At 27.4% G+C, this 17,393-nt stretch overlaps 1 protein-coding gene and 1 long non-coding RNA gene across 3 annotated transcripts; one reads left to right on the top strand and one right to left on the bottom strand.

The window, feature by feature from the left end:
• Positions 1 to 7,182: 7,182 nt before the first annotated feature.
• On the top strand, positions 7,183 to 7,815 carry LOC145763856 (uncharacterized). The gene is made up of 3 exons (XR_014288462.1): positions 7,183 to 7,270; positions 7,421 to 7,544; positions 7,708 to 7,815. It is a non-coding gene; the product is annotated as an uncharacterized LOC145763856 (long non-coding RNA).
• A 1,089-nt stretch (positions 7,816 to 8,904) lies between these two features.
• On the bottom strand, positions 8,905 to 16,768 carry LOC145747556 (uncharacterized). 2 transcript variants are annotated; one of them, XM_082564893.1, is made up of 24 exons: positions 16,748 to 16,768; positions 16,417 to 16,499; positions 16,261 to 16,306; positions 16,110 to 16,152; positions 15,818 to 15,917; positions 15,582 to 15,736; positions 15,448 to 15,498; positions 15,144 to 15,370; positions 14,818 to 14,955; positions 14,545 to 14,685; positions 14,391 to 14,465; positions 14,072 to 14,237; positions 13,477 to 13,739; positions 13,245 to 13,376; positions 12,890 to 13,084; positions 12,767 to 12,829; positions 12,332 to 12,606; positions 11,979 to 12,147; positions 11,583 to 11,757; positions 11,113 to 11,195; positions 10,801 to 10,896; positions 10,527 to 10,638; positions 10,135 to 10,232; positions 8,905 to 10,065 (listed from the first exon to the last, which is right to left on the bottom strand). In XM_082564893.1, the coding sequence occupies exons 2-24, from the start codon at positions 16,452 to 16,454 to the stop codon at positions 9,922 to 9,924; spliced, it is 2,985 nt and encodes a 994-aa protein (XP_082421019.1). In that variant the 5' UTR covers positions 16,455 to 16,499; positions 16,748 to 16,768; the 3' UTR covers positions 8,905 to 9,921. The 2 variants fall into 2 exon arrangements, with proteins under 2 accessions (XP_082421019.1, XP_082421018.1); XM_082564892.1 differs by lacking the exon at positions 16,748 to 16,768 and having other exon boundaries at positions 16,417 to 16,561.
• Between the last annotated feature and the right edge of the window lie 625 nt (positions 16,769 to 17,393).

Below are 17,393 nucleotides of genomic sequence, written 5' to 3'. Positions count from 1 at the left end.
CGTTTTTAATTTCCTGATTTCTAATTTTTGTAAAATAAAAACACAAAATTTATAGTGAGTTTTGTCTAATACCGAAAAATTCAGCAAACTAAATATGAACAAGCTACTATTAGTGACGTTGTTGTGTTTGCTGATTGTATCAAGTAACGCATGAAGGCGCAGAAGAGGTGTAAGTAAAAAGATTAAAAAATATTAAGCAAAAGCGATGTTTAGTACACAAATTTCCATTGAGTTAGAGTTAAACCTTAACTGTGTGTTGCAATTTATGTTAAAAAGGATTAAATTACTTGCGATCAGATTGCTTCCATAGCGGAAAAATCCGCTGTAACTCTAAACATATTGCCTCCGTTAATCGATTAAACTTCGTAGCTGTTTTTTTTACTTTATCGTAGCAGAACGTATTTTTTCATAACGCCTATTAAAGTAAAAACTTTATAACAAGAAAAACATTTAAACACTTTTTAAAATTATAATTGCCCAATATTTATGTAAAACATTTGAAATACGTTGGAATCTCATTTTTTGCCACAAAATTAAAATAAGCTCATTCTACTAACATTTAGTTTTATTTTACTGGTCGTATATTTTTATAAATGTATTTGCATTACCACATTAAGTGCAAAAATGGCCAATAATGCATGGCTGCAAAAATCAATGAATTTAAATTATATTTAATTTTTTTCGCTCTATTTAGATAAAGATTTAGTCCCGTTTAAAAGCGATTTACTTTATTTCCATGCCTTTTTCTTTATTAGGCTTATTTATAGTTTATAAAAAGAGTTGCCGACAAACTTCTAATTTATAACGAAATCTCAAGCAAAAAAGATATAAACAAGCTGCTAATTGTAACGTTGTTGTGCATGCTGATTGTAGGTAACGCATGGGCTCGTAGAAGACATGTAAGTAAAAAATTAATAAATAAAATTGTTAATACAAACTACAGTTTCAATGACATATTTTTTCTACGTTTAATCTCAGTTTTTATTTGTAAACCAAAAAGATAAAGTTTTGTACCCTCTATCAATAATTATATTTGGGTTTTACAAGTTTAATCCACACCTGTCTAAATTTATTCTCTGCTTATCAATAATAAGCTCAATCTTGATGAGAAATACAATATCAACAAACGAAGTGTAATGGAAATCTTGTCAGACTCGTTGGAAGGTGGTTTTAAGGAACTTTTTTAAATAGTGAAGAACAATAAACAAAAGCAAGGTAAGGTTGTTATAAGTATGGTTTAAAAATCTGTTTCATTATCTATTTTTTTATTTAAATTCGTTCAACTAAAACCCATCAAACCAAATTTTGCAAAAAAAAAGTAACTTTTTAAATCGAATTGCATTTTTTAATGCAACTTGTGAACCGAGTTAATAAACGTCGATATGTTTTTAGATAACGCATTATTTATTTTACTAAATCTTTTTTTTAGATTTTTACTAATAAAGTAATTTGAACATGTGGAGTGAAGTCACAAATCTCACTTTTGTAATAAAATAAAACTGTCAAAAAATATCTGTTTTTCATTGTTTAAGTATAAGCTTATATAAAAAATGAGATGGTGTTTAAATTTATCAAAAAATAATGTTGATATTTAAATATAAATTACAGCTAATAAAATGTTGTTTTGAAATATTTTTAAAATAAATAGTAGAAAAAACTAAAAAAAACAATACTTAAATATTTGTAAAAAAGGTGAACAAACATTTAATATGTTTTATAAAAAAATGCTTTTTTAAGCAAATTATGTACAACTTCTTTTTGCAAAGTGATTCAAATTTTTGCAGAAACTAAAATTTTATAATTTTTAAGCTTTGCAAATTGTAAAAAAAAAATTTGGCGTTTAAATGTCTTCCATAGCGGAAAAATATTTCATAATTCTAAACATATTACCTCCGTAAAGTAATTACTTTATTTTTTTGAATGATTTTTGTTTTTCAATGTATTTACCAAAGTTTTCATTTAAGTAATAACTTTATAGCAAGAAAATTAGAACCACATTTTCGAATTGTAATTGCTCTTTATGTTAAACATTTAAAACACGTGCAAATCTAATTTTTTATCACAAAATTAAGATAAGATCATTCTACTAACGTTGTGCTGTATTTAACTAGTCGTTAAATTCAACATTAACAAAACTAAAATTACTGTTAAAAATATCCATTTATATTTAAATCAATTTGCGTTGCAATACTTTTGTGCAAAAATTGCTTTTATTTTATGGCTGCGTATTTTAAAGAATTTTATATCAGTTTTTATTAAAAAAATTAAACAGATTTGGTGAAAGTATTAAACGAGATTCAATATTTATTTGCCTTTTTTTGTAATTTAAAGCTTATAAAAGGCGTTGACAATAAACTTCAAAGTTATAAAAAAAATCTTGGGTAAACCAAATATGAACTAGATTTATTTGATAAATAAAAAATGGTTCGAAATTATTTGATTATTTTTGAAATTAATCTTTATTGTGAATAAATTTATGCATAAACATAACTTAATTATACCTGAACTAATCAAACAAATATTACGTATATCTTTTTTTAATTATTAGATTAAACAATTAAATTTTTTTCATTATTCTGCGCTTTAATAACAATCTCTAATTTTATTAAATAAACAAGCTATTAAATAAGATAAACAAACAAAAATTATTATTATAACTTGTTTTTGTTTAACTAATATCATGATATACAATTGACCAACATTTAAAAAAATAAAAACAACCTTTAAATGTTAATAAATAAACACCTATTAATTAGTAATTAGTAGTCAAAATTAAAATTGTAATTCATTTTTGAGTTACTAATATCATGATATACAATTGACCAAGATTTAAAAAAATAATAACAACCTTTAAATTTTAATAAACAAACACATATTACTTGGTAATTAATGATAAAATTTAAAATTTTAATTAATTTTTGAGTTACCAATATCATGATAAAGAATTGACCAGATTTAAAAAATTAATAACAATCTTTAAATTTTAATAAATAAACACCTATTAATTAGTAATTAGTGGTCAAAATTAAAATTGTAATTCATTTTTAAGTTACTAATATCATGATATACAATTGACCAAGATTTAAAAAAAATAACAACCTTTAAATTTTAATAAACAAACACATATTACTTGGTAATTAGTGATAAAAATTTAAATTTTAATTCATTTTTGAGTTACCAATATCATGATATACAATTGACCAAAATTTAAAAACCTGACAATGAGCTTTAAATTTTAATAAACAAACACCTATTAATTAGTAATTAGTGATAATTCAATTTTGAAAATAGCAGAATCGGAAAACTTTATTATGACAAACAACATACTAAAATTTCTAAACTTTTATAGCACTAGAACAAAAGTTATTTTGAACCAAAATTCGGACTAGTAAGAATAAAAACAATAATAAATATAATGACAATAACAATATGTTTCGAAATCTAAGATTTCAAACCATAATAAGCTACTGATTGTAACGTTGTTGTGCTTGCTGGTTGTATAAAGTAATGCATGGAGGCGCAGAAGAGGAGTAAGTAAAAAAATTATAATAATTGTTACAGTCACTAGTCCGGTAGTGTGTTATATTGGTCATGGCAGCAGACCACAAGCCAAAAAGTTTTTAGTTCAATCTGGACCAACGCTAAACTATTGGGCCTTGGCCCCGGCGTTAACGGATTTATTTAAAATCTTTTTTACCTATTTTAACTTTAAAGGAAGGACCACTTATTGGTCTGAACGCAGAGGATCACATCAACAAACGAAGTGTAATGGAGGTGGTGTCGGACTCGTTTTATGGTAATATGGAAGAACTATTTCAAGAGAAAGCAAATAATAAACAAAAACGAGGTTTGTTAAAAAACAATTTTTTTACTGGAATGCAATAATAAGTTGTTTAAAAATTATTTCTTTTTATTAACTGTTGTTCCCATTAAATTATTTTCAAAAATATCATTTACAACAAAAATTTACATAAATTAATTATAATGCAATATTTTAACCCAAATAATATAAATTTGTCTTTTTATAGACGAAATAAATTTCGTGCTTAAATAATATATTTTAGATGCTGTACAACGATGAAGGTTAAACATGTAAAAAAAAGTTTCATCTAAAAATTTTGCGCTAAAATTAAATAAAAATGTTAAAGTGATATTTTTTTGTTTTTTTGCTTGCTTAAGCTAACTTAGCTAATCAGATGTAGTATTTATTTGGAAAAGTTTTTAATATTAAAACAGAAGTAAAAAATATTAAAATAATGCTAAAAATAATAACTAAAAAAAAATAAGTATAAAAGTATAATACAGCATTCCTTATATTTTTTCATGATTTACTAGTCGTTAAACCAAACATTGACAATACTAAAAATATTGTTATAATAAAACAAAATATTTAAAAACTATTATACATGTTTTTGTGCATAAATGTCTAATAAAGCATGGCTGCAAAGTATAATTCCTTTTTATATTAATTTTTGCATAATTACAATAAAAATTTAGTAAGGTATTAAAAGATATTCTATATTTTTTCTTGTCTTCTTCTGTGAAAATGTAATACTTATAAAAAGCCTTGGCAATGAACTTTACAATTATAAAAGGAATTTTAAGCAAACCGAATATGAACAAGCTATTAATTGTAACGTTTTTGTGCTTGCTGATTGTATCAAGTAATGCATGGAGGCGCCGCAGAAGAAACGTAAGTAAAAATAAGTAAAAAAGACCCACCATTAAAGTATTATTTTCCCTACCTTATGTTAATTGTTGCACGAACGCAGAATTAAGGTAATGGTTGGTGAAGACATTTTATTTGGTATTCGTTAACGTTAAATTGAAATATCTAAGCTACACGTGTTTGATTTACACCGTTTAAAACTTAAAAGGTTCCTCTCACCGCAGAAAATAACGTCAACAAACGAAGTGTAATGGAAGAGGCGTCGGACTCGTTGGATGGTGGTTTGGAAGAACTATTTCCAGACGAGGCAAATAATAGACAAAAACGAGGTTTGCTTCAAAATTATTTTTTTTCAATAATTTAATAAAATGTCAATAAATAATTTTTCTTTATCAACTGTTGTTCTCTTTAAATTATTTTTATTAATATCATTACCAAAAAATTTTACATAAACTAATCATTGCGTTTTTTTAAATTTAAATAACATAAATTTGTTTTGTTATAGAACAAAAAGAATAATTTCACCAAAGTGTTGCCTAATAATATATTTTAGACGCTTCACAGCGATGAAGTTTAAACATGTTAAAAAAAATTACATCTAAAATGTTTTCGCCAAAATAAAATAAAAATGTTTAGAGATATTTTCATATTTTTTTTTGCTTACTCAAATTAACTTAGAAAATCAGATGTATTGCACCATTGAATTTTGTTAAGTTAAACAGAACTAAGGACTATTCAAATAATATTAAATACAAGAAGTGTAAAAATACATATATTTAAATAAAAACATAAAAGTGTACAGCATTCTTTATATTTTTCCTAAAAAAAGGCTTTTTTAAGTTCATTGTGCAACTTACCAAATTAAGTTCTGTTAAGCTAAATAAACCACGGAATCAAAAAAATTCAAAACATTCAGCATTTTATTTAACCCAGTATATCGCACATACAAGGTTTATTGTTTTCGAGATTAATTTGCAAAAAGAGCGATCATATTTCTTCTAAAGCGGATAAATACTCTGTAACTCTAAACATATTTCCTCCTAATACCAATCAAAATCACTTTAAATATTTCCTGTTTTTGATTTAAAAATTTCTTTAATTTCTTTTAAAGTGAAACACATTGCCTTGTTTGTGCAATTTTCATTACATGAAAAAATTAGACACAAGTTTTTTGATTTTATGTTTTTCCTCCAAAGTAAAACAAAACAAAATTTATTTAAAAAAAATATCATTTTATTGTTGTTGTGGCTTATTTTATCAGTCATCCAAAAAAGACAGGCATAAAATTATAGCAAAAAAATATCTATCCTTAAATTTACTATTATGCATATTTTTGTGGAAAGAAAACTCAATGTACATGGCTTAAAATTTCATTAAACTATTTTTTTAGATCAGTTTTCGCTTAAGCAAAATAAAGATTGAGTCAAGTATTAAAAATCCATTATTTTTTCTTGCCTTTTTCTTTTGTAAATTATAGCTTATAAAAGGCCTTGAAAATAAACTTTTAATACATAAACGAAAACTTAAACAATCCAATTATGAACAAGCTACTGATTGTAACGTTGTTGTGCCTGCTAATTGTATCAAGTAACGCTTGGAGCCGCAGAAGACAAGTAAGTAAAAAAATTAAAAAACAAACTTATTAATATAGAATACAATTATAATGACCAATTAAGACAATATCTTTTGTACTTTAAAGAAGTTGTAGCAATAAAGCAAAAAATAACAAAAAATTAATAAAAACAAAATTTGAGTAACCAACATTTTTTTTTGCAAAATCAAGCAAATAGTAAATACGTATTGCCATTGTTTAATTTACATCTTTTAAAACGTAAATTAACTGTTTTTTAAAATTAAGTTTAATCCTTACGCAAAAAAAGATAACATCAATATCAACAAACGAGATGTAATGGAAGAGGTGTCAGACTCGTTTAATGGTGGTTTGAAAAAATCTTTTTCGAGGAGAGGAAAAAAATAAACAAAAGTGAGGTTACACACATATCATTTTTTATTGTGTTGTTTTTAAATAATGTTCAAATTCTTTTTTTTATATATCTTTTGGAACAAATTTTTAAAACAGATTTATTTTTTGTTTAGTGTATGTTTTAATCAAATTATCCTTTTTATAGACCTTAAAAATATTTTACTAAAATTACAAAGTTTTATTAATGGAATAATAGTTAAAACTAGTACAGAATTATAGTTAAACTATTTGTTCAATAGCTTTTTTGAAGCTACGTTTTTTTTATTAAAATTTTTTTGAAGTATTTAACACAAACAAAAACATAGTCAAGTCAGGTTTAAAATTAAAAATGAATTATCACTTTTATAAAATATAAAACGCTCTTATATTTAGCAACATTTTCGTACAATTTTCCCAGTCGACCGTGTTTTCTAACTTTAAATAACAAGAGTTGTAAATCAACATGCCTTTTTCTAGTTATCCGGTTAATGCATATATATGTTGAGCTATATTTTAAGCTATTGTATTAAAGTATAGTGAGGCAAAATATCCAAAGCAAAACAAAAATGAAAAAGCTTTTTATTGTAACTCTGTTGTGCATTCTTATTGCTGCAAGTACCGCAAGCAGGCGCAGAAGGGTAAGAAATAAAATATTCCAAGTTTATTGCAATGGTTTTAGGTTCACAAACAAAGTTATCTAAATTTTTATTTTCTGGTCTCATGCCATGAAGTATTAATTGAGTGTAATTGAAAAGCTTGCCTTATTTTTATTTTATGGTTTTTATAAGGGGCTTACTGGTCCAATACTAGACGGCAACATTGGTAAACGAAGTGTTATAGAAGAAATGTCAAACTCACTTGGTGATTTGGAGGAAATTTTTCAAGACAACCCAGATAACGAACCAAAACAAGGTACTAGCCTATATCTTTAATATTACACGTTATTCATATTAATCTGATATATGTAACAATATATTTAAAATAAAAGTAAATATTTTATCGTAAATGTATTGATTTAAGCAAATTAACTCAGGTTGTGTTGCATATTTAAAGTAATTTTTAACAATTTGTTTAGATTTTGGCAAGTAAGATTTGCAAAGAAGTCTAACAAGTAATTTTCGGGCGGAATAAAAAAAAAACTTTAAAAGAAACTAGAATTATCTTGTATAGATTTAAATACTTGGAATAATAAAAATCATTATTAAAGAATTTATGTTGTATTTTTAAGTGTAGAAAAATTATTTTTAAACAAGAAATAGTTGGATGTTAGTTTAAATGTTCTTATAATGTAACTGCGGACATTCATTTATACGAATACATATTGAACTAATATTTAAAAAATGTTAACAATTGTAAATAATCTGTTATACAAAAAAAAATTATTAATTTTTCAAAAAATAAAATATTTTTTTTATAAATAAAATATTTTGGTTGGTGTTTAAGTGTCTGCTAAATCCCCCCAAAACCAAAAATATGTGCAAGTCGGTCATTTTTTAAACCGTTGAACATACGTTTGTTTAATATAGCTATATCTTGTTAAAGACAGTTGTGTTAAGTTATTTTAGACAGTTTTACAATATCCATTAAAGCAAATCGTTTTTATTAAAACCGACAGCGTGGTGTAGTGGTCAGAACACTTCCTTAACATAAAGTCCTGATCTTACGCTGTAGCGCCTTTAAGCAAGGAGCTATGAACTTTAGAAACTTTACAACTCTTGCTGAGCCAGCACCTAATTAGTAGTTTAATTATCGGGCAATTATAATCTATAATATCCCAAACTGCCGCAGGCAACTCGAGACTGGGTCGGGGTAACTGTTATGTTTAGGTCGCGCATTCGACCTTTCCATAAAAAAGATATACATAAAAACAATTAAAAAATGGTAAGACTTCTACCAAACCATTCAAGAACATTATAACCTAAATTTTAAAAAGAAAAGACGACAGCAGTTTAAATGTCTGCTGGCCTTCTTAAAAGTGTACGTTTTTAACTGGCCTTATTTATTTTCCGGTACACTTAACTAAAGGCTTAGACTACATATAAATCAGTAGCAATAAAACCCAATCATAAGGGTGTCTGGATATTTAACTTCTATAAAGAATAATGAACAAGCTAATACTTGTTACCTTATTGTGCATTTTAGTTGTTACGAATGAAGCTGTTTTTTTTAGATCAAGAAGAAGAGTAAGTTATAAAGTTAAGAAGTTAATGTAACGTCAAAATTCAACAACGCTTTTGTCAAGTTTGTATAAAAATATTATTCTATGTTAGTAATGTACGTTTTTATTTATAGGACACAATTTCATTAAGTCATAACGCTGACAAAAATAGATACAAACGAAACTTGGAAGAAAGTATAAAATCTTTTGATGATATCATTAAGGAAATGTTTCAAGATGAAAGAGGTAACAAGTCGAAACAATGTCAAAATTAAAAACAAAAATTTACGCAACTGAATACCTACATAAGGTTATATTATATAAGAAAATAAATGTATAGCCTATTTAACATTCACACTTTTTTGTATTTTTAGATCTTGAAGGCTGAAAAGGATTCAAAAACTGATCGAAGTTTGGAAATAAGTGGTGTAGTTTTTTTGTTTATACTGTAACAACCTATTGTCAAGATTTAAATATACTGTAACAACCTATATTCAAGATTTAAATAAATGTATTTGTCTGAGTATTTTTGGTAATCGCCATTTTGTAAAAACACTTGCAATGCTTTTGCTAAAAAGTGATTAAAAAGTACTGTTTGCCGAAGATTAAACGTTATTTAACATTATCAAAACACATGTGTCCTACTTTTTGATTTTTTTGTCAACTAATTAGTACAGGAAATAAGTTTCCAAAATACATAACAAGAGATTTGCAAAATGAATTGGCCGAGTGTGTAAAATGTATTCCACACATACCTTCATATAAAAGAATACTGTTAACGCAAAAACCGAAAACCACATTTAAAACAACTTGGGCTTACAAAATACAAACCAAACTGTTCTAAGTCAAACAGCCAACAAAATTTAGGTAGGACATATTAGGTATAATTTGGCAAGCTTTATTGGGATAAAAACCAGCTTTTGTTAAAAATTTCTTGTAGAGAAAATCTACTAAGTATGGTAGGTTAAGCAGAGCTTTTTGAATAAAGAAAATAAACAAGTTAAGGTGTCAAAACATAAGAAGTTAAACTTTATTAGCCCAACTAACAATAAACAAAACAAAAGATTAAAGTTGTGTACTACAATAGCACAACATGTTGTAATTAAAATAGTTGTTTCAACTCTGTAAAAATCAAATTTCAGATTCTGTCAAAGCATCGCTGGGTGTTTTCTTTACAGAACTTCCCAACCTTCTATTATAAGGCTGGGCACTTTCTATTATTTCCATACCCAAGATTTCGTACGGTTTTTTGAACACAGTTAGTCGCAAAGCATTCTTTAAAATTTAAAAAGTCACTTTATTTTACTGTATTACAAAAAAAATAAAGATTTATGTGATACATACCTGTGCTGCAGCAGTTAAAATTTCCCTTTCATGTATTGTCATATTCTCACCAACATCAACACTTTCCTTTTCACATGGATCTTTTATTCCTATTCCACCTTTATGTAACTCATATTGTCAGCACAAAATACATATTTAAAATCTCTTACCTTGTTTAATGGTATATGGTAAACCACAAATTTGCAATATACCCATTTTATACTCATTTTTTGTTATTAAATATACCCATTTTGTTATTAAAGTTCAACAAAATGGTAATTGACTTAGCAATACACATAGCAATATACTATTTCAATTAATTTGCTTGTGGAAAATAAACTACATCCTTGTATGCTTAATGTTTTCTATCTCTTTGTTGAAAGATAAGTATAAAAATTTTGATTTATACTAACCAGGTAAAAACACTCCAGAAGCAATCACCTCCATCACTCTTATAAATGATCCACCAAGAGATAGTGGAATGGGAGTAGAACTCAATGCCTTCTCTACTACTAGTTCAATTGCCTATAAAAACAAAAACTCATAAGTTAAAAACTCATAAGCATATATAAATAAATGATACACACGGAATCTATCAAAAATTTATTTGAAGTTAAAATATGAGTTATTATTTTAGATATTTAACTATAAGTTACTTGTAAAAAAGTTTAATATTTCATTTGTTACCCAATCAGATAACGGTTTCCAGGCATCCAATCTTTTTGACATTTCACGAATAATTCGAATAACAATAACACAAGATGGAATACCATTGGCACATGTCTAAAAACATTTTTACATTGCGTTACAGGATCTATACAAATTTTTAAAATCTTATAAATGTATTGTATTGGGTTTGTTTAAAAAGCAAAATCCCCAAACATAAAAAATTAGGCAATATTTTACCTTTTTAATAACAAATTTGGTCAAAATACTTAAGTGCAAGTTTTTTTAATTCTAAAAACAATAAAGTGCAAGACTCTGTAAGCAAAGTTAGACCTGAAACCACTTAGTGTGACGCAGTTCGGCAAGTGCTCGCATACATTTGTCCTTGTTGAGTGTAAACTCGACGACATTTCCATCTGAGGGCACCGTGTACACACAAACGTACAACGTATTGGCGTATTGTGTGTGCCCGTGCAGAAGAGATCAAATCGCCGGAAAATTTTGTTGATTAAAAAAAGGTTTTTTGGTTAGTTGTATGTGGAAGGATTTGAGAGAAAATTTAAAATATAAATAAAATAAGCAGACAAAATATTAATAATACAAATAAGAATAAAAAAAAACTTAAACTATGACTATATTATTATATATTTGTTTTAAGATATATTTTGCCTGTTTACAAAAATAAGCCTTAAATATTTTAAATGAAGAAAATGTATTTTGAGTTAGTTTAGTCTCTCCAAACCCTGCCACAATAAACTTAGTAAAAAAAATTCCCAAATTAAGTTCTAAACCTAATAACAAACCTTCTTTTGGAGTTCTGACAACTCTAGATGACAAATACAAAGCCACATTAATTGTGATGGTTGGATTTAAGTTTGTAGAAGTTGGACTGGTGTTAGGATTTGCAATTAAGTTTGTGATGTAAATTGCTGAGTCTTTTACTGCTGGTGTCAATGTTATAACATCGCCATCGCCCTCCTATGTAATAAATACATCATTTATTTTTACCACTTTTTTAAAGGTTGCTTATTTTATTGAAAACCAATACTTTAAATATTGATTTTTTTTTGTAAATAGATGGTAGCTAGAATACAACATTGTTAATTATTAAAAATTTTAAATTAAATACATCAAAAAATGATTAGCTATTTAGTTTTAACAAAAAATCTACTGAAATTCGTAAAATAGAGATACCCTACCTGAAGAAACTTGGGCAAAATTTCCGCGACCTTGTTCAAAAGTTCAGAAGTTGGAGCATCCTCACTCAATAAAACAAGCTCAACCGATAAATCTTCTTTCAAAAGCAAACCTTTTGCCAATGTCCCAACTCTCATTACACCTTGTAATCGTGCACTGTTTGGTGTTGGCCTGGAAAAAGAGTAATTTGTTGCAAATATTTTCTAAGAAAAAACACCACAACCAAAAATATTCAGGCTCGTTCTATAACTTATTCTATTTAAATCAACAATTATATAGGCCTACATGGCGTAAAAAAAATTAAACAAAATAACATATAATTTATGCTTTTAATTTAAGTTTAAAAAATTTTTACATTTCAATTTTCATTTCTTCATCTTTTTCTTCTTTGATTTCCTTCTTTATTACAACTTCCTGTTTCACCTCCACATCCTTCTCCAGATTATCTGAAACTTGTTTTAAAGCCATCTCAATCTTTCGGACTGTTCTCTGAATTGCTTCAAGGTCACCATCACAAGGATAAATCATCTTGTGCTTCTCGTTTAGATAGATATCTTGTAAAGTAGTTCGATGTTGAGGTAACATCCCTCTGTTTCCTCCAAAAAAGGGGGAAGAAAACATGTAGCTGTCCTTTAAAAATAATTTAAAAACTCATTTTAAAAAAACAAAGCTGTAAAAAAAAGTTGTAAAATATATTTAAAAATATTTGCCACAAAATAAATTTATTCAAAATCAAAATTAAATTAATTTTTTATTTTTTCAACAAAAACCATAACTTTTATAAACTTACTGGGTGTCCTTGACCAACATAGTAAGGAAAAGGATCTCGGAATGGAATCGCAAGACTTTCAGCCTTAAAATAAAATGGTTTTTAAATAAAGTCAGATATATTTGATTATTTCCTTTTATTTACCGGCGATTTAGAGCGTTGCAGTTTCTTTTTTGGGTTAGCCTCAACAAAAGAAAGTTTGTAAAGTTGTGAGATAATTTTAAGGGCTACTCCAACGGCCGCATCTTTCTTAGTTTGACCAGTCGAAACCGCTTCCAACTGCTTTTCTTCACCCATATCTTCCGGCAAAATTTTCATGTTTAGAGAAGCAGTGTAGGTCTAAAATGACAATACAAAATATATTTTTTTAATTACGATTAATTTTTAATAATAGGGCCCGATTTATCCGGCAACAAATGTTAAAATTTTAGTAAGAACAATTAAGACTTTTTCCTTTTAATGTAACTTTGCTTTTTTGCAATAATAAATAATGATTGACCTTATTGCCAGGTCCACCTTCTTCTGTGTAAAGCACATCACAAAGAATATTATTAGTTTGACAAAACTGACTTAATCTCTGACGAGAGTTTTCTGCGGTCCAATTTCCAAACTCATCAACATTTGCAGGTGGCTAAATTTAAATATTAATGTAAAAAAAAGTTGAGTGTAAAAAAAATCATTTATTTCATTTCTTGAAATTTATTAAATAAAAAGCAGATTAAATAGTTTACCTGGTCTACAGCTTTTCTTTTCATTCCACTTGTTACTTGTTCACTTTCAATTTTTTTAATTTTAACCACTTCATCTTTGTTAACTTTGACGTTTTCATCTTTGCTGGGTAGAGGACCACCCATCAAAGTTCCTCTTAAAACATGTTTAATTTTTCCTCCAACTTTTTCGATAAGATTGTGGGAGTAAAGTTGACGAACAATGCTTAGAGCACATAAAGCTGCTGCTTGCTTTTTGTTGTGACCCTTTTCATTAGCAGTAATGTCTAAACAAAATTTTAAAAAATGATGTTTTTGGTGGATGAAAAAATTGTCGATAATAGTTTAACCCCAATTACAATTAAAAATTATGTCATAGCACGGGCAATTAGCAGCAAAATTAAAATGAGGTTTTCTCATCCAAAAAATTAGTTTTGGCAGCTTTATAATACAAATTACAAAATTGATTGTGAAAAACTTTAAACAAGAAATCAGTATAAGTTTATTTTTATACAGTCAATGAAACACAAAATTTAATTAGCAAAAACATTTTTTTAAGCCGTTACATTAAAATACAAAACCTTATAACATCGGATTAAAATTAAGTTAAAGAAAATACCTTTTTGTATAGAGGGAACATGAATAGTTAGTTTACAATTGAATTCCCTTGCATGTTCAGGACCATGATTAGTGTGACCAAATTCCAAAGAAATTCTCTCCCGCTGACAAAATTGATGCAAACGCTGTCGACTGTTTGATATTGTCCAACCACCATTCTGTTCAATCTATAACAAAGAAAATGTTTTTAATTAAAAGAATTGTAATATTGCATTAAAAATAATAACTGGAAATGCTTTAGTTTAATCTTAATTTTAAATTCATCATGAATTACTTTGTGTTTATTGTACCCATAATAAAGTTTAACATAAAATACTTACAAATTCATTGCTCTCAGCAGGAATCGTACCAGAAGGTCTAGTTGTTTCACCAACAGTTTTCATTAGAATTTCAGTCTGTTGTAATAAAAATTTCATTTAGCTACACAATAAAAACGAAATTTTACACTACATTAGAAATCAAATTTTGATTTACAGGTTTCTCCGGTAACTCAGATGCTTTCATAAATCCTTGTTTAACAAGGTGTTCACAGAAATCCCAAGCAGCTTTAGTCTGTGAATCTTTCTTGCTATTTGAAACAACTTCTGCTACATAATCCAACCCTTGAATTATCAACTAAAAAAAAAGAACAAATTTAATAGAAAATTTAACTTTAAAATAATTAATTAACTCACATTTATTAATTTATATTTATTTACAATACTATAAGTTTATTACTCATGAATTTAGATCTAGTTACATTTATACCTTGCATTGAAACACAACTTTGTTGTTTTGTCCTTGTGATGTTATCTCATAATCTGGTTTCAACTTCCTTTGTCCACACCAAGCATACAAGTACGCCTTTACCTCTGTTGCTTTAATGGGTTTTGGTCCAGTATTTTTCTAAATTTTTAAAAGTAAGGAAATGCCTGGTTTTATCATGAGATATATTTTTAAATAAATAAAACACTTTCGTATTACATAATATCAGTCACATATAACTATGATTTAAACATATTGGTATTTTGAATTATTTATATTCAGATTTTTATTAAAATACAACTTAATAAAAATATTTTTATTTTTCTTACTGCTGGCTGGGTAAAGCTTCCTCTTCCTCCTTTAGCCCTGTGTCCTCGACCTCCTCCCCGCCCTCCACCTCCTCCTCTTCTGTTGTGGTAATATTGGTTTGCTGCATTGTGCAGAGCTTTCTCATATGAAGACTGAGAAGAAACATTTTCTGTGCCAACCATGTCATCGGAGAAGGATGATGTCACCCCATAGTTGTTTCCTCCTGTGCTGTAAGACTGGCTGGGACCTAAATTAGATTTTTGGAATTGAAAAACTTTTTGTGAAACAAAAAAACTACCCTATGGTCTTGATTGTCTTGTTTACCTGCATTAACTGTTGAGTGACTAACATAATTCCCATTTGCACTTTTGGATCCTGATCAAAATTGGAAACAACAACAAAAGATTAGTATTACAAACAATGTTTGCAATAATGAGACAAAATCACAATCAACTTACCTGGCCTGCCTTGTCCAACAATATTTCTGTAACTACTACTTGAAGAATAATTGCTATTGATTGAACCGCCATAGTTGTCATAATTTGCTGAATATCTATCCTCTTGTTTTACAATAAAATTTCCACCCGTTGTATTGTCATACGAAGTTTTATATCTTAGAGAGTGTAATAGTGATAAATAGCTTAGTCTTATATATAAAAAGTTAATATTATTTTATAAGAATGTATTTGTTTACTGTGTAGCAGAGTTAAGATCAGTAACAGATGAAGGATAAGATGTTGATTGATCATAGGGTTTAGAAGTAGATCCATATTGTGGTCCCGATGTGGCAGAAACTAAAATTAACAAACATAATACGAACATAAAAGCATTGGTTGATAACATATTAAAAAACATATATATAGCACTAAAATCATATAATATTGCAGTGTTTGTTTATTTAGATTTCGCATTTATATAAAATTTCATTAGGTTAATACAACAAGCAATGAAATAAACCACGATTTAAACAATTTTTTATTCCTAACCTTGTTGTGTACTGTAAGCATTTCCATAGTAGGGCAATTGTTGCTAATAATAACAAAATGCAAAATTAATTTTTAATAAAATAGACAAAATGGTTTTTTTGATTTAAAATATTTTCAATCTTTCAGTAACGTTTTTAGTCAAAATACTCACCCCAGAATTTATTGCCGGCGAATCCTGTTGTGGAGCTTGTCCGTAACTACATAAAAATAAGACATCTGTAGTTAATAGGGTATTTAGACAGTTGAAATTTATAACTAATATGCTAATTAAGCAGTCTGTCAGTTCCGTCAGTCAATTTATACTTACGGATATTGAGTTCCACCATGTACAAAATATCCACTCATTTTACTGATTGCAAATGTTAATTAAAGCTGTTACAATCTTATTACCTAAACAATATAATAAGATAACACCACCAAAGATAACCGCAAACACACAACATCAAAACATTAGCTACATATTTGTTTTACTTTTTAGATGCAAAACGTGCAAATCTAAAGTATGTAAGAGTGCTAACAACGATGTGATTATTGATAAAATGACTTTTTTTGTTAAGTAAAATAACTTTTTTGTTAGGTTTTTGAAAATAAAATTCAATATTATAAAAATTTATAATTACAAAAATACTTTAACTTACCCTAAATAGCAGCGTCGTGTTTTAAACTGATGGTTACACTGCATGAGTTTCTAGGTTCGACCCCGATTGATTCTATGTCGTATGGCTTTTGTATTAAGGATTACAAACGGTTCTAGCTGATGTAAAGCTAAAACCCAGTCAGTAAGTAAATTATTTGGCAATAGAACCATAGTAACTTCCATAGGTGGGCACAGTTAAACGAAACAGCAACTTCGTTAAATGGTTATTCGTTACACAATACAGTAACTTCGCTAACGTTTTTTCGTTAAATTAAAAGAAATGTAACGGAAGTTATCGTTAAACGTTAACGTTAAAATTTAATTAAAACAAACAAAGAAATAACTTTTTTTATAAGAAAAAGATTTTAAAAAAATAGTTTTTTTCCTAATCGATGTTTTAACTAGACGAAAATGGTTTAGAAGAAGTTTTTAAAACTGGCATAGGCCTAATGCCCAAATAACAGTGGCCGGAGAGTAATTACTTACATCGTTTAAAAATTGCGACGATTAAACCCGATAAACGGCGATTTTAAACATATATATTCCTTATATTACCCTGGATTTACTTGTAAAATATTGAGTTAACGGGCTAAATTTAACGGTAGCACAATTTAACGAAAGTTAACAGGTCCGATAACGGTTTTTAA

This window comes from Corella eumyota, chromosome 1, assembly GCF_963082875.1.
Source record: "Corella eumyota chromosome 1, kaCorEumy4.1, whole genome shotgun sequence".
Lineage (NCBI taxonomy): Eukaryota > Metazoa > Chordata > Ascidiacea > Phlebobranchia > Corellidae > Corella > Corella eumyota.
Note: the sequence above shows the minus strand (reverse complement) of the source record. Positions and strands in the feature narration are given on the sequence as shown.

What these genes read in the sequence shown, in the direction of transcription:
- LOC145747556 (XM_082564893.1), bottom strand. Translation starts at nt 16,454, where the DNA reads ATGAGTGGATATTTTGTACATGGTGGAACTCAATATCC. An exon ending in TGTTGGACAAGGCAGGCCAG is followed by an intron (nt 15,499 to 15,581) that starts GTAAGTTGATTG and finishes AATTTTGATCAG; the next exon opens with GATCCAAAAGTGCAAATGGG. An exon ending in GAAGCTTTACCCAGCCAGCA is followed by an intron (nt 14,956 to 15,143) that starts GTAAGAAAAATA and finishes TTAAAAATTTAG; the next exon opens with AAAAATACTGGACCAAAACC.